This window comes from Eublepharis macularius, chromosome 4, assembly GCF_028583425.1.
Source record: "Eublepharis macularius isolate TG4126 chromosome 4, MPM_Emac_v1.0, whole genome shotgun sequence".
In the NCBI taxonomy this organism is placed as follows: domain Eukaryota; kingdom Metazoa; phylum Chordata; class Lepidosauria; order Squamata; family Eublepharidae; genus Eublepharis; species Eublepharis macularius.
Window position 1 is genome coordinate 38,699,093 of NC_072793.1, and position 21,384 is coordinate 38,720,476.

Here is a 21,384-nt window from a genome sequence, read left to right on the forward strand (position 1 = left end):
CTGGTTTTTTTCCTGCTTCCTCACAACATTGAGGTGCATTCGTGCACCTCGTGGGATTTCCCGGGTTAAGTTTCTTGGGTTTCCCAGATTTTTCTCTTTTGTTTCTCTGTTGGTACAAAGGTTTAGGAAAGATTACAAGAAAATCTGAATGGATGCTGCGTGGGCAGGTACTCTATATTTTCCCATATTGCCCAGACAGTAGCCATTTTCTTTTCCCTAGCCCCTACAGTGGACATTGCCCACTATTTGAAGTTATTGGGGTTTTTTTAACTGGAAGTTGACATTATTAATATTCTGATACAATGGTATATTGCTATGCCAATTGTAAAAGAAGTTTGAAAAAGCACCCTGGTTACATAAGGGGGGAGGGGATAGCCATTGCAGGGACTCAATGGCTATGGGAGGGAATATAAGGAAACTTACCATCTGGAGCCCTATGGCACAGAGTGGTAAGCTGCAGTACTGCAGCCCAAGCTCTGATCATGACGTGAGTTCGATCCTGGTGGAAGCTGGGTTCAGGTAGCCGGCTCAAGGTTGACTCAGCCTTCCATCCTTCCGAGGTCAGTAAAATGAGTACCCAGTTTCCTGGGGGTAAAGCATAGATGACTGGGGAAGGCAATGGCAAACCATCCCGTAAAAAGTTTGCCAAGAAAATGTCGTGGTGTGACGTCCTCCCATGGGTCAGTAATGACTCAGTGCTTGCACAGGGGACCTTTACCTTTTTGCCATCTGGAACAGCAACAATGGAATGTCCAAAGTCTAGCAATGCTATGTGGAACAGCTATCATCCTCTAATCTTGGGGAAGCCAAAGTAAAGAAGATCTTTATAGCTGTGATGGGGGTGGCGGAAGTCATACTTCAAGAAGTCCTAACGCCTGAGTCTTCTGTGTTCTGACTTCCAGCTCTAAGCAAATTATGTGCTGCTTAGCTCAACAGTCAGCTGAAAAAATTGACCGATTCCGAGCCCATGCAGGATCTGTGTTCCTCACGCTTCTGTACTTTGACAACCCTCCAGTTCCACACATACCCCATCGGGATGAATTAGAGAGGATATTTCCAAGGTACAGTATATCGATAGAGTTATGTGCTAAAGGCTAAGTGTATAAAACGTTTGAAGAGACTAGTATTTCCTTCTGTCTTAGGCTTTCATCATTTTGAAGTTTGTGTTCATAAATAAAAGGGGAGTTTAAAATGCATTTACATTTGTTCCGCTTGAATCCACAGATTATTAAACAATTTTAGTCATAGGAGATACATTTTAGATGGCTTCCCTGCCAGTTTTCAGATGGGTTATAAATATAAATTCAAAAATAAATAAAAGTTTAATAGTTAATTATCACTTGGGAGGTGGAGCAATTTCACAGGAAAAGCTGTGTGGGGGGAAAGGGCACCCCCCGCCAATGCTGCAGCCTTGATGTGGTTTGCCCTCTCTTCTCCCTTTTTGATGCAACTGCTATTAACAATTTCAAACTATGTTGAAACCCAGTTAGATATACTGCTCTCATGTCAGTCTTGGTCCTAATTTGGCTCTCATTATTTGACTTAAACAAAAGGTTAGTATTTCTGTGTACATATGAGATTGTATCTAAAGCATGATCTGTTTTGTTTTAAACAAAAACCTGGTGCCCTGGCTGCATGCTTGACTCTCCACACTGAGGCTCACGCTGCCCCTGCCACCACTTGGGCCAGCATTTGTGGCTCAGAGGGCAATGGTGTGGTGTGGCCAACTGTTCCTTTGGCTGCTGCTGCCCTCGGGGTGGCCTGTGCTGTCCCAAGCGCTGCGTAGGCCAGCAGCTGAGGCCCTGGAGGGATTGGCGCAGCTCCGTTGGCTGCACTGGTGGCCACTTGGGATGGCGCATCTCCTCCTTGCACCTGGGCTGGTGGTTGAAGCCCAGGAGGGGCTGGCACGGCTCCACTGGTTGTGTATTCCCCCTGTGTCCTGGCCGAGTCTGTGGGTGCAGACTCCATCTCTGGGCTCTCGTGGCCAGGTAAGTCAGTTGTCGATGGCTCACTTTTTATCCCCGAGGGTACGCCTGTATAGAGATAAAAAGTGAGTTATCAGCAACATGGTTTGCCTTTTACATTTTAGGATTAGAAATGTGTAACATGGTTAATGTCCTTTTGTAGGATTTTTTTTGAAGCAGCACAAAGCTATGTACTTACTTCTACTTGGCACATAGTTTTGAATTTCGCTACTGAAGCTTTTCAACTTTGATTTCAATGGCTATAAAAAAATGAGATTTTCAGTGTCTATCAAAATTTGGAGTGCAATAGTCAAATGCTCAGGTGACTTATACTTACTTGCATTGTGTGCTTTCCACTGTTTTTGCTTTGATATGGACATCTTTCTGTTCACAGGTCAGAGGCAGTTACTTTCAACTGGAATGCACCATCACAAGCCTTCCCCAGAATCACACAACTTCTGGGGTTACCAGCATATCGATACCATGTCCTGACAGGTCTAACAGTTTCTGTTGGAGGATTAACTGAATCAACAGTAAGTGAATATAGACATATTGTTTTGGTAAAAAAAGAAACAGGAGAAGAAACTTGTGCCAGTACAGTTGCCTGTCCATATCAGGAATCTAGTTGCTAATGTTTATATTCTTAACAACTTTTATCAGGGAATGAATGTGTGGGAGGCTAGGGATATGCAATTTGGATTCGAAATTTGGCAAAAATACCACATTTTACCTGATTTTGTAAAATTCAGTATTACCGAACTTAAATCTGTATTACCAAATAAATTCGGTAATACTGAATTTAAGATTTGGTAAACTTCGGTAAGTGTGGCAGCGCTGTTCCTTTGCTAAGGAATAGCAAAGGAACAATGCTTCCTGCCTTTTGTAACCAGATAGGAGAAAGAGGAAAAAGGAGGGGGAGTGAGTTAGAGGCAGGAGGGGGAAGAGAGGGGGGAGTGTGTGGCTAATCCTTGCAGCAGTTCTCCTTCTCTGGCCAATAGGATTCTCAAGAAGGAGAGCATCTTTTTAAAACTGCTGCAAGGAGTTAAATTATGAGTCAGCCTCCATTTTGCTCTGGCTTGGAGACTGAGAGATACTGCCTCCTTGCTGCTGCTTTCTCTCCTGGCCTGCTTTGGATTGCAGCTGGATCCTGCTGCCCAGTGAATGGAGTGGATTCCTGTCTGCTGCCTGGTTTGAGAGTCGTAGTCTCACGGGTTTTGTTCTCTCTTTGAAAGGAGGGGGTTGGCCTGATGTCTGGGAGGAATAGGGATTGAGGGGAAAGAAAAGTTTTTTAAAAAATTGCATTAAAAACTGCTTTTTTCTGGGGAGGCTTTGGTTGGGCTTCTGTGGGGGGGGGGGCTTTGATTTCTGGCTTTTGAAGTTGGTTATATTTACTGTCCATTTTGCTGCTTGTTCTTCTTGAAGAGTTGTTTTACCCTGTTGTTGATAATTTGTTTGGAGTTTTATAGTTCCTGTTAATTTTATTAAATTTACTTGTTTTTCTGAGGAGAAGCTGTTTTTCCTTTCTGTTGGGCTTTCTTTACAGAAGTTTGGTTGGTGTTTTTTGCTGAGTTCTGTTTTTCTGTTGGCATAAAAGTTTGGTTTGGTCAGTGTTCTATTGTTGGTTGGTCTTGGGGGGGGGTTTGTTGGGAAGCTTCATTGTTTGTTAACCTAGTGGTGTTTGAGTGTACTCCTAAGAGAGTTGTGAAGTGTGAACTTTTTAAAAGTATTTTTAAGATAGGCTAGTTGTAAATTTCCCTATAGTGAATAATGGAGATTGGAGGTGGCTGGGGGCACCCATGGACCAATCTTCATGACACTAGGGGGGTTGTTTGAGAACAGTTAGAAGTAGGTTCCCAGCAAAGTCAGTGGATTTTGCTTGCCAAGCATCACTCACAGCCTCCTGGATAGCCCATATAGTTTTCCCCATACAGAATAATGGAGATTGGAGGTGGCTCGGCCACCTTCTTTGGGGGGGCGGGCAATCTTCATGAAACTTGCGGGATCATTAGAGGAAAGTTAGGAGTAGGTCCCCTTCAAATTTGGCCCTCCAGGCCACCAGAAATTTCTGAATTGAGTCTCCCATAGGAAACAATGGCTGAATTTTACCAAATTTGCTGTTTTACCAAACTGAACTGGACAATGAATTTAGTATTCCCTGAATCCTGATTTTTTTCCAGTTCGGTATTACACATGGAATCAACCAAATTTTCTTCCTGTGCACACCCCTACTTATTACTCTTTAATATGACACAATGTGGTTGAATTTTCTCTTATATTTTATCCCCTTTTATTTCCATAGAAGAAGTCATATCAATTGCAAAAAATTGCAACAAAACTGAAACCTTAAAAAAAATAAGTGACTACATTGGAGGATAACACACACATCCCAAAATAGAAGCAGTGCTTATATCTTTAAGAAACAAATGCTCTCACTGACTGTTGCTAGACAACCACAAAAGTATTGCCCAACTTCAAGTCTTGGTCTCTGTTATTAAAAGGCAAGGCTGCTTTTGAGGCAGGTCACATTGGAGCCAGGCTGGGCAGGAACCACCAGCAATTTGCTACCATGTGACTTGCATGACTTATCCAGGCATAGCTACTTATTACTTTTCAACAACAACTGTCCCACAAAAGCCAGTGTGCCACAGTGGATACAGTTTCAGAATAGAATCTGGGAGACATGGGTTCTAATCCCCACTCTACTATAGAAATTCACTGGATGACTTTGAGCTAGATGCTCTCAGCCTAACTTAACTCACAAGGATGGTATGAGAATAAAATAGAGAGGAGAATGATGTAAGCTGCTTTGGTTCTCAATTGTGGAGAAAAGCATGGTATAAACTGAGTAAATAAACATCCTGAGCAACAGTGGAAGATACATTGGTTGGTGCATGGAAAGGTGAGAAATAAACAAGGAAAGGTGAGAATATGGCAGTTGCTGGGAGGAGAGAAAGAGGAAATAGTGTGGGGAGGGGAATACAGGAGAAAGTGAGGTCCCCCCAACAAGTTCTTGTGCGTTCCGCAGTGTGCAACTGGGCCATAATTTTCCTGGGTGTAAGAGGCTTCCAGGAGGAGGGAAGGAGGGAAAGCTTGAAGAAAGGGGGCAGATAAAGTTAGGTTAGATGGTGGGTGGGAAGGAACAAAAGGTGTGGGAAAGGGGGAGAAGTCATGGGGGCTTTCAGGGAAGGAAAAAAGTAAATAATGCATGACGGGAGGGGGAGAATGGGATGCTGTCCGCAAGTCCTTGTGGGTTCCTTGCTTGTATATAAATAATACGTTGTTGTGAATTTTAGGGATTTTAATTTTTTAATCATGAGTGATTAGATTCAGATTTTGTGATTAGAGTAAAATTGTGGAGATTTTAATTTTTTAAAAAACTTTGTTATTAGATTGGTGCCAAAGGGACAGGTAACAGAAATGTTTTTACCTTACAGTTCAGTGCTGTAGATGTGTCCAAAGTGTTGCATGTAAATAGTTGTCATGATTTGGTGGTTACATAAAAGCAGAAGAAGAAGTCTGCTGGATCAGTTCAGTGGTCTATCAAGTTCAGCATTCTGCTGCCCACAAAGGTCAACTATATGCTCTGGAGGTCCAATCCTCTTCCTGTTCATGCCTGCCAGCAATTAGTATTTAGAAGCACACAGTCTCTAAAACTGAAGGTTCCCTTTAGCTATCAAAACGAAACACCTATTGATGGGCCTATTCTGAATGAATTTGTCTTAGCCCCCTTTAAAATCCTCTAAGCTAGTGGGCACCATTATATTCTGTGGCAGTGAGTTTCAAAAAAATTTCATGGATCATGTGAAGAAGTACTTAAACAAATATGAATATTAATCTATTAATCTATAAACTTCATTAGATGCTTCAGAATTCTAGCTTTTGGGGAGAAGCAGGTCTGTTTCTCCATACTGTGCATAATTTTATATAGTTCTGTCACGTTCTCAGTCATGTATTTTCTTTGTGGGTCTTGGTTGTATGTATTTTTCTACTTTGTGTTTTGCTTGCTTTTTATAGTCTCTTCTGAAATACCTGTTCATGATGTTGGAACTCTGCTCAGTTGCATAGCCAGTGCCACTGTACAGCATTGCACTATTATGTATGCAGTGTCCGGGGTCAGCAGCCCAGCCCCCGGACTTGCTGGCAGGCAGCGGCGGGGGGCAGCCGGGAGACAGCAGTTCAACCGTTCTGACTGGCAAACAGAGCCAGAACCTGCCTACTCCAGGGGGAAGGGGCGAAAGGCCAAAGCCTCAGAAGGCTGGAGGGAGCAGGGAGAGGCCAGCTAGTCCCACCCTCCAGGGGGAAGAGAGGGGGCTAAGCAGGCTAGAGGAAAAGGGCCAAGGCAGGGGGAATAGGGCCCCAGCAACAGCCCAAACAGAGCCCTTACCAGCCAAGGACAAGAAGCAGCCACTACAGCCCAGAGCCACGCCCTGGCGAGAGGACAGCAGCCTGGCACAGGAGTTGCTAGGAGCCAAGACCCTCCAGGTGGAGCTGCCACAGGCGTTCTGGGGGAGGAGATGGGTAGCCCCGCCCAGCAGCAATGAGCAGGCAGCCCAGAAGCTGGCCAGGGCAATTCCTCGTGAGCAAGGCCAAGGAGGCTCAGCAGTACAGCAGCCAGCTGGGGCAGTTCCTCGTGAGCAAGGCCAGGCAAGCTTAGCAGTTCAAAGGCCTATGGGGCAGCTCCTCGTGAGCAAGGCCAAGGAGACCTCAGCTGGGGTGGCTCGCATTCAACCCCACCCTGCCAGTAAGGCAAGGAAGCCAAGAAGGGATTAGTGGTAGGAGGGAAACACCTGAGGGAAGGCACAGCTGGGCCAAGTCAGGAGAGGGAACAAGCCTAGAAGGAGGGCAAGGCGGGGAAAGGAAACCCTATATAAGGTGGCTGGGAAGAGCTCTGAGGTGGTGGGTGTGAATAAGGAGAGATGGTGTGGAGTGAGAGCAGAGCAGTGTGAGAGTGGAGGCTTGGAGGAGAGTTCTGGGAGAAGGAGATGATGGAGGGCGCAGAGGGTAAGCAGGCCAGGTTGAGCAGGCCAGCGAGTGGAATGAGAGGGAGTCAGGGTGATGTATACTGCTCCTCCTTCCGCAGAGCAGGGTCCTGCAGCATCCCTGGCACCCCTCTGATGTCAGGGCCGACCCAGCTGGGGCCCTGCCCAGCTGTGGCAGTGACAAGCCCTGACATGCATTCTTGCAAATTGTTTGGGCTTCTCTTTTTTTTTTGAAAAATTTTTTTATTGGGTTAGGATCAATTATTTTCACATTACAATCAATTCTCCCATTTCCCAATTTCTAACCCCCTCCCTTTCCCCCCCTTTTTGTTGACTTCCAACAGTTTTCCAACCCTTTGTCCCTTTTCCCTTACTCCTTTTATATTCCTCTATCTAACAAATATATATTCTCCCTTTATTCTAAGCAGTAATTCTTTAACTATTTTTGATACTCTGTACCCTAACTTTGAGTCCCTTTTTCCATGTTGGATAAGCAATTTATCCCCTTTTTCATAATTTCAAATATTTCTATAGATCATAAACCATATAAACCATACATTCATATAAGTCAACCAATTTAACTTATGCTCTATGTGTTACTCATTCTACATATCTTCTTCTTTCTGCTTTAGTTATATTTAATTACATTACTGTTTTTATCCCCCTTCAATTATAAATCTATATAACTATCATCATATAATATCAATCAATTTGACTCATATATATCTTCAGATAAACTTATTCAGTTTGGTACATTATACAAATTTTACCAAAAATAATATTAATTAGTCAGTCCTTATGATTAATCCTTATAGTTAGTTATTTTCTATCAATATTCTATATATTATTCTACATATAATCTAATGACATAACTGCTTAGAAATTTTCATTTACCTCTTCGTCCCCCCGGTAAAGTCACCCCCCTCTGTGTTTTATTATATTTCAATAGTTCTCAAACTGCCACAGTTCTCCTCCCACCTCCCATTTCTTCACCAAATATTGTTTCAGCTTCTCCCAGTCTGTGTTGAACTGTCCTGGGTCAAGGTTTCTCAATTTTCTTGTCATTTTGTCCATTTCCGCCATATACAGCAATTTGTAAATCCAGTCTTCAATAGTTGGCACTTCTTGTACTTTCCATTTTTGCGCATACAAAAGTCTAGCTGCTGCTGTCATGTAAAATAACAATGTCCTGTGTTGAGCTGGAATGCCCTCCATTCCCAAGTTCAGTAGCAGGAGTTCTGGGTTCTTATTAATTTGAAATTGTAAGATCTCACTTATTACTCTTATTATTTCCCCCCAGTACTGCCTAGCTACCTCACACGTCCACCACATATGATACAGGGAACCCTCATGTTTTTTACATTTCCAGCATTTATTAGAGGTGTTCAAATTCCCTAGCGCAATCTTCTTTGGTGTCATGTACCAACGATAAATCATTTTGTAAATGTTCTCTTTGATATTAGTACACGTCGTAGTCTTCATTGTAGTCTTCCACAAGTATTCCCATGCCTCCATTGTTATTTCTTTATTAAAATTTATGGCCCACTTCACCATTTGTACTTTAACTGTTTCATCTTCAGTATACCATTTCAACAGTACTTGGTATACCTTAGAAATTTCCTTCTTGTCATCTTTTAAAAGTGTCTGCTCTAGTTCCGAATTCTCTGTTCTTATGCCTCCCTTTGCAGAGTCCGAATTGTAAAGATCTCTGATCTGTCTATACTGAAACCAGTCATAATTTGGTAATAACTCGTCCTGTGTCTTTATTTTAAGTTTGGAAGATTCTATTCGGGTTATCTCCTTGTAAGTTAAACACTGTTGCTCAGTATCGACAGCTCTCGGATCTATTACCTCATATGGAACCCCCCACAGGGGGGTTCCTTCTTGTAAATAGTCTCTGTACTTCTTCCAGGTTGCATATAGGCTTCTCCGTATATAATGATGTAAGAACATCGAATTCACTTTTACTTTATCATACCATAGATATGCATGCCATCCAAATATTTTTTTATATCCCTCTAGGGCCAATAATTTCTTATTCTTCAGCGTCATCCCATCTTTCAACCACACTAGGCAGATTGCGTCGTAATAAAGTCTTAGATTGGGCAGTTGCATTCCGCCTCTTTCTTTTGCATCTTATAGAACTTTCATTTTCACTCGAGGCTTCTTGCCTGCCCAGACAAAATCTGATATTTTCCTCTGCCATTTTTCAAACTGCTTAGAGTCCCGAATAATTGGTATTGTCTGCAGCAAAAACATTACTCTTGGTAACACATTCATCTTAACTGCTGCAATCCTTCCCAACCATGACAAATTCAATCTATTCCATTTAATCAGATCTCGCTCTATCTGAGTCCATAATTTTTCATAGTTATTTTTGAATAGATCTATATTCTTAGCCGTCAGTTCAATTCCCAAATATTTCACCTTACTTGTTACTTCGCAATCTGTTATTTCCATTAGCAATTGTTGTTTTTGCTTAGTCATATTTTTACATAATATCTTTGACTTCTTTTTATTAATATAAAAACCTGCCAAATCTCCAAACTCCTTGATCTTGTCTATCACTTTTGGCATATTCTCCATTGGGTCCTCTACAATTAACATTATATCGTCCGCAAATGCTCTGACCTTATAAGAAAAATCCTTTATTTTTATTCCCTGAATTTCTTCGTCTTGTCGTATTTGTATCATCAGGATCTCCAATACCAAAATGAATAACAGCGGAGACAACGGGCAACCTTGTCTTGTTCCTTTGCTTATAGTCAGTTTCTTAGTCGTCTCGTCGTTCACTACAATTGCTGCATTCTGGTCTCTGTAAATTTCCTTAATTGCTCTTATGAATCTTTCTCCCATTTGTAGCTTTTCCATAGTGGCAAACATAAAGTCCCAGTTTAAATTGTCAAACGCTTTTTCAGCATCAACAAAGAAGAAACCAACCTCTTTATCACAACGCTTGTCGTAGTATTCAATAGCGTTAATCACTGTCCTTAAATTGTCTCTAATTTGTCTATCTGGCAAAAAGCCTGCTTGTTCCTCCTCAATAACTTCCGAAAGCCATCCCTTCACTCTCTCCGCCAGTATCTTCGCAAAAATTTTATAGTCATTATTAAGTAACGATATAGGTCGGTAGTTTTTCACATTAGTCAGATCTTGACCCTCTTTGGGGATCAATGATATGTTAGCTTCGTTCCAAGTATCTGGAGTCCGTTGATCCTTTAAAACTCCATTGATCACCTCTTTTAGGAATGGTGCCAGTTCATTGGCCATTACCTTATAGAATTTAGCTGTAAGTCCATCTGGCCCTGGCGCCTTTCCCAAATTTGTTGACTGTATTGCCTTTCTTATTTCCTCATCCGTTACTTCATTATTCAATCTATCTCTCCAAGCTTCCGAAATTACTGGGAGTTTCATTTTATCCAAGTATGTCGCTATTAATTCTTTGTTCACCTCTTTCTTGTTGTACAATTTAGCATAAAATTTGTAGAAGGCTCTACTAATGGCTGTCTGTTCCAAATATGTTTTATTATCTTCACATATTTTATTTATAGTTTTCTTTTCCTTTCTTTTTTTCAGTTGCCATGCCAGGTATTTCCCAGGTTTATTTGCACCTTCAAACGCTTTTTGATTCAGTCTTTTAAAATTCCACTCCAATTCTTTGTTATTCATTGCTGTCAGCTGTTCTTGAAGTATTTTAATGTCCTGATAAATTTTCTTTTTCCCTGGTCTCTTCTTTAACTGTGTTTCTTTAACTTTTATTTTTTCCACAATCTCCTGTCTCTTCTCTTCTTTCTTTTTTCTGGCTCTACCATTTAAGTCCATTAGTATGCCCCTAATTACCGCCTTGTAGGTATCCCAAACCTTGTTGGTTGGTACTTCTTTATTCATGTTATATTGTATGAAGAATTTTGTCTCTCTTCTCAACATTTCCAAGTTCTCTCCCTCTTGTAACAAATCCTCATTTATTCTCCATCCTTTCCTTTTTCTCCTTCTCCCCAATTTCCACATGATTGGATTATGATCTGAGCCTACCATCGGCATTATTTCCACCTCCTTAGTCCATAACACTAAGTCTTTTGAGGCCCAGATCATGTCGATTCTCGATAGTGTAGAATGCCTTGCAGAAAAGAACGTAAATTGTCTACTTTTAGGGTTTTGTCTTCTCTAAAGTCTCCTGTTGTATCAATTCAAAAAAAAGCTTTGGTTAACAGTCCTCTTTTCTTTTGTGCCGTTGATGATTTTTTGTCTAGTTCCAAATTTGTCACTCCATTGAAGTCTCCAGCAAGAATTATCTGGTCATATGAAAGTTCATCTAGTTGCCTCCTCAAATCCTCAAAGAAGCTTTCTTTTGCTCCGTTAGGTGCATAAACTCCTACTACCAGCACTCTCTTTAAATTCCATATACATTCCACTGCTATAAATCTGGCTTCCACATCTTTCATTACAAATTTTGGCTGCAGCTCCTCTTTTATATACAACACCACTCCTCTTTTTTTCTTATTGGAGGCTGCTGCAAAATCATTACCCAATTTTTTCAGTTTCAAATATTTTACATCTTGTTTTCTAATATGGGTCTCTTGCAAACATACAATATCACATTTTTGTTTTAATAGCCAGTGGAAAATGCTTTTTCTCTTGTTTGGTGAATTTAGTCCATTTACATTCCAAGATAAAACTTTACATTCCATATTCATAGTCTTGTTGCTGGTAAGTCTTTTTCATTGTCCCTTAAGAATCGCTCCATCTCTCGCTCAGATCTGATACACTTTTTAGCCCCTCCAAATTCAAAGGACACACCTTCTGGTAATTCCCATCTATACCTGATTTTCGTGTCCTTCAGAATCTGAATTAGTGCTTTGTATTTTTTCCGATCTAGTAACACCGATCTGGGTAGTTCCTTCATGATGATAATCGTCTTGCCATCAATCTCCAATGGATCTTGAAACTGTTTAGTCACAATCTTCTCTTTCATATTTTGAGTCGTGAACTGCACAATCACGTCTCTTGGTAATTTCCTCTGGGTCGCGATTCTTGAATTTACACGATATACCACATCAAGGATAGCCACAACTTCCTCCTCCTCCTTTCCCAGGTATTCAGCTAACACCTCAGTCATCTGTTCTTGCGCTGTCTTTCCTTCCACTTCCGGCAAGCCGCGAAATCTCAGCTGCTTCTCCATGTGTTTACTTTCCGCAACCGCCATTCTTCCCCTCATCAGTCTCATCTCTGTTTGTTGCGTGTCAGCTAAGTTCTCCACCGCACCTTCCACTACTTTGACTCTCTGCTGTGTCCCTTGCAGTTCGTTTTGTATTATTTCCATACCTTTCTTCACTTCTGACAGCTCAGTTTTCACTGTCTGTTTAACCTCTTTAATCAGCTCCAGTTTCGTGTCCTTAAGTTCTTTAATCACTTCTAAAAGTTTTTTATCCAAGTTTTCTATTGCCGATTGCCACTCTTTTTTCAACATCGTGGGGCTTGCTTTAGCTCGCTCCCACGAGTCCGCTCTCTTCCTTAACTCCGTGGCGTAAAATTTAGTGTCTTTTTAAATTCAAATGTCCCGGTCTTCTTGCAGAAAAAAAAAGGCTTTTAAAAAGTCCAAAATGTCGGGCGTCTTTTCTCTATGGTTTTTCTATGATTTTTGTAATCCAAAATGGCTTATTTCCTCTTCCGCTGAAGCCGCGACCCTTCCCCTTTCAAAGATGGCGATTCCTTTCTTCCTGCCCTTCGGCAAGGGCCGCTTCTCTCCAGCAACTCTATTGTTATTACGTACTTCCTGTTTCCCGACTTCCCACAGTAGCTCTCGCGATGGTAGATTTTTCTCACAGCTCCGTAACCGCAAGTATTCAAAACAATAGTCCAATTTCTTTAATAACTCCTTAAACTTAGTCTCTTTTCTTATGCAACTCTTGCCAAGTCTTCCCCTCCTTTTTACTAGCCTGTTGCAGTTTGAAAATCTACTTTAATTCTTCTTTACTTTTTACAATCTGTCCCGTATCAGAAGATAGTGATCTTTACCTTCTCATTCACTTTCCTTGGGTTGTAATCGCTGTTTCAATCTTAATTTCTCCTCTCCACTTCTTTCCCCTTTTGAAGCTTGGGTACGTAGGTCTTATGCCAACCGCATTGGCCCCGAATCTGCCGCAGAGATCTTAGCCGACCTGTCACAGGGTGGGACCTCAAGGGTCGGGAGGGGGCCCGTTGTGCAGAGCCCCCCCTCGCCCGAGATCAACGCACCCTGAGGTCTTGAGCGTTCTTTGCCTGCTCTCCGCCTGAGAGCAGTCGGCCGCGGGCTAAATTTCCCCCGCCGGCCGCTTAAAACGGCAGTCCGGTCAGCTCCGCGAATGGAGCTGCTTCAGACCTCCATGAATCCCAAACCGGAAGTCGCAAATTGTTTGGGCTTCTCCATGGTCTCTTCATTACATATGTAGGAGCTAATGTGTTGCAGTTGCAACTTGCCACTGGTGTAAGCTGTATGTCTGGGAGAATCCTTACTCTTACTGGCATATGATTGAACTTACTGTTGCAGTTCTCTGGTCCTGTCTAGAGATGGGCACGAACAGCAATACGAACTAAAAAAAGCCAACAGCCCAATCAGCTGTTTGCGAACAAGCTGTTTGTGAGGCCCCATTCTAAAAGAACAGGTGTTCGTTGCAAGCCTCGTTTGTTGCTGTTCGTTGCTGTTCATCAAGCCAGACAAACTAGCACCTGCAATCAATTCCCTTGGCAACCGGAGGCAGGGGTTGCCTGAACTCTGTCTGAACACCTGCTGTTGCCCTGGAAACCAAAATCTAAGCCCAATTTAGCTTGATAGGCAGTTCTTCCTTTCAAGTGTGGAGCTCCAAATTTGTTACAAGGAAGCAAAGAGCAGGGGGGAGGGGGGCTCCCAGCTCTGGTTTTGCAGACAGTGAGGGAGAGACAGTTGCTGTTGGCATTTTGAGAGAGAGACAGGGCGAGTGCATTGGAGCTTGAATTTTCTTTGCGTGTGGTGGGATAGGAATCTACCTCTTCAAGTTCCAGGGCTGCTGCCAGGCTCTGGGCCAAACTATTATTTATTATTGGTACCTTTCCTGCTGCCTGCTCAGGTAGGGTTTCTGGGAGTGGTGTGGTCGGGATCTTGATGGCTGGAGGAGAGGTCATGTTCATCACTGTTCGTTTTTCGTGGATGGCAACGAACAACAAACACCATGTTCAGTTTTTTTCCTATTCGTGCCCATGTCTAGTCCTGCCCTTATAATGCCCTATCTTTGCCACATTTGATTCATACAAGACCATGCATAGTAGAGTTGAACTTTCCTGGGATGATGCACAAGGCCAGCAGCATGATTCTGAAAATCACACTAGTGCGACAGTACTTGGATCTGATCATGTTACTTTTTGACTTGCATTACGAGTTGCCTGAATTTTAGGAGCATACGTTCAAGTTTGTGAAAAGGTGCAGATTTTCAGTATGTGCTGCCACACCCTTGCATTTTTTCTGAATGATTTAGAGATTAAGTTCCGTTTTGCAGCAGTAAATGGCTTTATGTAGAGGGCTGTCTCCTACCAACACTTCCACATAGTGAAAAACAGCCATGAATTACTCATCAAGGTCAAATTGAGGTTCTTTCCCAATATTGATGTTTTAGAATTTGCTACTTAGTTTTTAAAAGTGTAAACAGCTTTTTTCCAGCTTCCTTGCTTATTGTTAATTCTGCCCGTTTAAGAGAAGAACCTTATGTTCTGCTTTCAAAAATATTATGTTCTTTGTGTATCTCCTTAAAATATTTTGAATAGTTTCGCTGGGCTGTAGCCCCATATTTTCCAAAAGAGTGTGCTGTGAAAGACAATTTCATTTAATAGTCAAAGGGTTTATTTGAATCCAGACGTCCCACACACAGAGTAGGTTACCCACTGAGATTTCATGGGTTTAGCCTTCCTTCTTCCAATTAGATGCTAGGGGCAGATAATTCCAACTCATCTCCTGATAACATATCGAGAACTGTGACTCTCACAGAGACAATGGGATGGGCTCTTCAACGGACTGGCAGTGTTACAGTCTCAGAAGTAATTTTTTCCACATGTAAGTGAACTGCATCTCCAATTATAATTCAGAAAAAAATATTGTCATGCCTAGCAGAAGAATGGAAAATGATTCTGTAGTCTAATGCTCTTTTATAAAGTAGACAGAATTACATAATTATTTTTGGTCTAAATTTATAAGGCATGTCAGATATTATTTTGAGAGGGAATAGTTGAAGCATGGCAGTAATTGGAAGCAAGCAAAACATAAGTGTGAAATGAGCCTGTCAGTTTCAGTTGCAGTATTCTGAACCAAAGATATTCTGTACTTTAAAAGTTTGAATTTTGCTTTTGAAATAATTAACACATTTCATTCTGATCATGAGACTTGTGCTTTGGAGTATGGTTACAAACTGATAAAATCAGGGTGTGGGAAAGCCGGAGGAAAAGGAAGACTATATGGAAGGCCGCTGGAATCCCTGCCTTAGTTCCTTTCGGTTTAGGGCCGGAAACTGGCTTTTTCAAACTTATGATTTAACCTCTCAACATAAAAGGTGAAAATTACAGTAAAGCAAATGAGTGGTTGTGTGAGTGGTTGTATCGGCAACATTTGAGGTACACACAGACTGTGGCTTGGATCCAGTGATGCACGAATGATAACATAAATGGAATTAATGCCGTTCTGTTTGTGCAAGCTCTTGTATAACACCTAGCACTTTTCTCCATATATATGTGTGTCCCAGAGATTAGTTGAACAAAATATTGTACAAACAGAAATGCAAGTGGGGATACAGTGTTTGATTTAGCACAAGTGCCTACTTTGGTCTTTTTCCTGCATTTCTGCTTGTGCAAAAACTCTTGTGCAAGCAGAAAATACCCTGCCCTTTCCCCCTGTGGGAACCCAAGGTGGTTTATCCTCACAACAACCCTGTGTGGTATTTTAGGTTGAGTGTGACTGGCCCAGCAAGCTTCTGTGGCAGAGAAGGGATTTGAACTTGGTTCTCCCAGATCCTAGTCTGACCCTCTAACATCACAAAATAACAACAACAACAATATTCGATTTATATACCACCCTTCAAGACAATGCCTACTCAGAGCAGTTTACAAAGTGTGTTGTTATTACCCTCACAACAATCACCCTATGAGGTGGAAGGGGCTGAGAGAGCTCTGAAAGATCTGTGACTGAGCCAAGGTCACCCAGTGGGCTTCAAGTGAAGGAACGGGGAATCAAACCCAGTTCTCCAGATTAGAGTCCCGCCACTCTTAACCACTATACTACACTGGCTCTCTATACCATGCAGGGTCTCTCCAGTTACATTTCCTGTTTAACTACCAAAAGTAGGAATGGTTGTTCTCTGTCCTTAAACATTGTTATAATGGAAGTCAAATTATCAGCTTTTCTCATGGAATTCCTGTTGGATTTGAGAGACCATGAGTGTAATACTGATTTCTGAAGCTTTGGACATCATTGAAGACTGAACAAAACCTTGTCAAGTTAAAAAGTGTCTATAGATGTCAGTGCTTCTGCACTGGCAAGAGTGTCTCACTGGGGATTTTCCTCACTTGCAGGTGCGGTGCTCGTCACAAAGCCTGTTTGACTACCTGAAGGGAATTCAGAGCAACGTGAATGCCTTGAGCAGCTTTTGTGAGATGTTGCTGCAGGTCTTTGAGGACAACCTGCTAAATGACAGGTAATCGTGCTCTCACTCTCTCTATCTCTTTTGAAGGGCTCGTTAAACAAATGGCACTAATTGAGATACCCTTGATAGAGTGGAGTGTTTTACCTGTAGTCATGTATATTTACTAGAATTTCATTTTCTTTCGTCTGATCTTGACATTGAGCCATGGTTATGAAAATACTTAATGATGCTCTGACAGTTTTTCCGGTTTCACCAGACATGAGAGAGAGAGAGAAGTGCACAAACCAAGCTATAGGCTTGGAAATATTTTGTGTACTGGTTATTTGTATTCTCATATGAGATAATGCCAAGATCTCACAGAAACTTACATAAATTGTTGAACATACAGGAAAGTGAACTTGTGTACTTAAGCTATAAAGGCTCTGCTGAATTGTTAACATAGCTGCTAGATGACAATCCTATTTTTTTTGCCTTGTGGAGAGACGTGACATTGTACCTTTCTGTATAATCCCAGCAGCTTTGGATTGTTCCAGCATTCGTATTGCTTCACATTCTGAAATTGCTTGTAGTGCAGCAGCCAGAAAATGATTGGAGGCACACACTCATTTGTAACATGGGAATGCTCAGATGTGTGTCTGAGATGTGTAAAAGGCAGAGAGGAATCTAGAAGCTCTGCCAAACTCTGTTTCAGACTCTTACCTGACTATTCCCTGGAGCTAAAGTGGCTGAAGCTTGAACTTTTGTACTTTGCTTTGCTTTCTAAATCTACTTGAGGGCTGAGGTGAGTAATTCACTATTTGAGCCTAGAAAATTAATTCTTACAAGGCAAAAATTAAATTGGCAGAATGGATTTTTCCAATTAGCATTAAAGTTACCAAGGAAGGAAAATAAAGGAAATTTTCATTTTTTGGCGACTGACCACTTTAAAAAATAACATTGTAAAAGATCAGTTACTGTGGAGAAGTTTAAGTAAAATCATTCTTAACACCCATTTCTCTCCTTGTTAAACGGAAGTCAGACCTCTGTTGATAATTGCACTATAGGGTTAGAAGACTAACCAAACCAGCATCTAAACCAAACTAGAGAGGTATATAATTCTCTGTATCAGGAAAATTCGAACAGATTAATTCACAATAAAATGCAACATGTGGATATCCAGGTTATGTTTGGGGCCACCCATGGCAACTAATGGATCTGACTAGTTCTCAGAATGACCTAGGAGATACTCAGATCTCAACAAACAGCTTTGCTGATGCTGCAGGGAGACCATGGAATGAGAAACTTCTGGAAGCTGTTGAAATGGTTGCCCTCCGTCATCCACTCCCATCCTCTAGACAAAACCCAGTGCCTTGGTTTAATACCGAGCTAAGTGACTTGGAGGGCTGGAAGACGCCTAGAACAACATTGGTGGGAAATTCAAACTAAATTCTATAGATAAGCCTATAGAGTTTATTGAAAGACATATGAGGCAGCAGTGAAGGCTGCAAAAATTCTGCTTCACTGCTGTCATAGCATCAGCTAATTTGCACCCAGCTTAATTGTTCAAAGTAGCTTGGCACCTGCTGACCCAATGTCTGAACCTCTGAATTCACAGGAACTAATGATTTGCTGTGACGACTTTGCAAAGTTCTTTGCTGACAAAATCTCAAATACATTCTGATTTGGATGCTGGTTGTAATACATGTCAGGGCTTGCCACCGCTGCCACTGGGCGTGGCACTGGGCGGTCTGCTCCTGACGTCATAGGGGGGCCAGGGATTCTGCAGGACCCTGCTCTGTGGAAGGAGGGGCGGTATACCTCACCCAGACTCCCTCTCAGTCCACTCGCTGGCCTGCTCAACCTGGCCTGCTTACCCTCTGCGTCCTCTTTCACCTCCTCCTCCCAGAGCTCTCCTCCAAACCTCCACACTTGCATCGCACCGCTCTTGCTCCACATCATCACTCCCTACTCACACCCACCACCACAGGGCTCTTCCCAGCCAGCTTTTATAGGGCTTCCTTCTACTGTCCCACCCCTCTTCCAGCCTGGTCTTGGGCTGCACCAAGCAGTTGCAGCTGGGGTAGCTGATCTGGCCCCACTGACCAGCACCAGCTGTGCCTTGTTCCCTGGCTGCCCAGCCTCCCTGCCTTGGCTGATTGCTGCAGGCCTGTCCAGCTGCAGTCCCCTGGCTAGCAGCCCGGCCTGCTTGGCTGAGCTGATGGCTGAAGGTGGGTCCAGCTGCGGCTCCTTGGCTGGTTGCCCAGGGCTTCCTGCAGAGTGCCTCCAATAGCCCCACCTGGAGTGGCTTGGCTTTTGGCAACTCCTGGGCCAGGCTACTATTTTCTAGCTGGGGCGTGGCTTTGGGTTGTTGGGGCTGCTGCTGCTTCTCCTCCTCAGGTAAGGTTTTTGGGTGGGTGACTGCTGGGCCCCCAATCCCTCTGCCCTTGCCCCCTTCTGCCTTGCTTAGTCCCCTTTCCTTCCCCAGGGGAGTGGGACTCGCTGGCCTCCTTCTGTCTCCCCCTGCCTCCTGAGGCCCTGGGCCTTTGCCCCTTGCCCCTGGCACAGGCAGGTTCTGGCTCCATTTGCCCATGGGAGGGGTTGACCTGCTGTCCCCCGGCTGCCCCCTCTGCTTGCCAGTCAGACCGGTTGACCTACTGTCTGCTGGCTGACCAGTTGACCTGCTGGCTGCTGGCTGCCCCCTCTGTTTGCCCGACGGCCCGGCTGACCTGCTATTCCCTCTTGTCAAGTCTGGGGGCTGGGGCTCAGACCCCGGACACACCCCCCCACTTGGCTTTGAGTTGTGGGGGTCCGGTTCAGCCTCGAACATGCGGGACATGAAGTCCGCGTCCACATGCCGTGCCCCCTGGCGGTATTTGATGGTGAATTGGAAGGGTAGGAGGGAGAGGTACCACCGCAGCACCCTGGGGTTGTGCGCCTTCATGCGATGGAGCCACTGCAGGGGTGCATGGTCTGTCAGCAGTACAAAGGGGTTGTTGGCCAGGTAGTACTGCAGGGCCCCCACCGCCCACTTGACTGCTAGGGCCTCCCGCTCCACCGTGGCATAGCGCTTCTCGGCGGGCTGGAGCTTCCGGCTTAGGAACAGAATTGGGACATCCACGCCATCCCGCTCCTGGGTCAGCACAGCCCCAAGGCCGGTGTCCGAGGCGTCTGTGGCCAGTGTGAAGGGCTGGTCAAAGTCCGGGTTCCATAGGGCCGTGGCATTGGAGAGGGCTAACCGCAGGTCCTTAAAAGCTGCCTCTAGTTCTGGGGTCCACCGGACTTGGTTGGGCAGCCCCTTCCTTAAGCTGTCCGTCAGGGGCGCCGCTCGGGAGGCAAAGTGGGGGATGAACCGCCCGTAATACCCCAGCAGTCCTAGGAATCGCCGAACCTGCTTCTTGGTCTTGGGCTGTGGGGCGTCGGCTATTGAGGCCACCTTGTCCGGTGGTGGCCTGACTCGTCCTCCCCCGACCACAAAGCCCAGGTATTGGAGTTCCTGGAACCCCAGGTGGCTCTTTTTTGGGTTCGCCCTTAGTCCAGCTCGTTGGAGGGCCCTTAAGACGGCTTCCAGGTGTTGGAGGTGGGTGGGCCAGTCGGGGCTGAAGATAATAATATCATCAATGTACGCCATGGCGTACGCCCGGCACTCTCCCAGCACCTGGTCCACCAGCCGCTGAAAGGTGGCTGCTGCCCCATGCAGGCCAAACGGCATCTTCTTGAATTGGAAGAGGCCTTGGGGGGTGGCAAAGGCCGTCTTCTCCCGGTCCTCCGGCCGTACGGGCACCTGCCAGTAGCCCTTTGTTAAGTCCAGGGCCGACAGGTAGCGGGCGGACCCCAGGTGGTCCACCAGCACGTCTGCTCGGGGCATGGGGTAGGCGTCGAACTGGGCCACCTTATTCAGTTCACGATAGTCAATGCAAAACCGGGTGGTCCCATCTGGCTTGGGCACCAGGACTATCGGGCTCCTCCAGGCACTTCGTGAGGGTTCGATTACACCCAGCCGGAGCATCTCGTTTGTCTCCTTCTCCACTGCCTCCCACCGCTTCCTGGGGATGGGGCGCCAGGTAGCCCGGGCTGTCTGCTCCGGGCTGGTCGGGATGGCATGTTGAATCAGGCTGGTGCTGCCCGGCCTGCGGGAGAAGACCCCGGTAACCCGTGCACAGAGGTCTCGTAGCTGGGCCCGTTGAGCTGGATCGAGCTGGGGGTCTACCTTGGGCTCCTCGAACTCCGGGGCTTCGGAGGTCCATGGCAGCTCACTGTCAGGAAGCTCCAACGGGTCCTCGGCCACGCCACACTCCTCTTCTGGGCGCTCATGCCACCGCTTCAGGAGATTCACGTGCAGGGTCCTCCGCCGACGCCGGCCAACCCCACACTGGACTTCGTAAGTAGTGGGGCCCAGCACCCTCCGAATCGGGTAGGGGCCCCTCCATGGGTCCCCTTCCTCTCTGGGGAATACCGAGTGGTGCACCAGGACCTTCTCTCCCGCCTGGAAGGCCCTCATCCGTGCACCCCGGTCGTAGGTGGCTTTCTGCTTCGCCTGGGTGCGAGTCAGTCTGCGGTTCGCCTCGGCTTGAGACTGTTGCACCCGGTTACGGAGTTGGCTTATGTACTCCCGTGCGGTGGGCGCAGGGCTGCTGGCCTGGGGCGCCCAGCGTTCTGTCAGCCGGGAGAGCATCCCTCTTGGCTTGCGCCCATACAGCAGCTCGAACGGGCTGAAGCCAGTGGAGGCCTGCGGGGTCTCCCTGAGGGCAAACATGAGTGGGTCGATGTACAGGTCCCACTGATGAGGCTTCTCCCGTGTCATCTTCTTCAGGGCCTCTTTGATGG

General features: G+C 44.8%; 1 protein-coding gene across 1 annotated transcript in view; it reads left to right on the plus strand.

Annotated features, from left to right (window-relative positions):
* The window catches only part of TBCD (tubulin folding cofactor D), a 202,975-nt gene that overhangs the window by 160,470 nt on the left and 21,121 nt on the right, over positions 1-21,384 (plus strand). Inside the window, exons 32-34 of the mRNA XM_054978807.1 lie at positions 903-1,061; positions 2,359-2,497; positions 16,511-16,632. Of these exons, the coding sequence (XP_054834782.1) occupies positions 903-1,061; positions 2,359-2,497; positions 16,511-16,632 (420 nt within the window). The remainder of the gene's footprint in view (positions 1-902; positions 1,062-2,358; positions 2,498-16,510; positions 16,633-21,384) is intronic.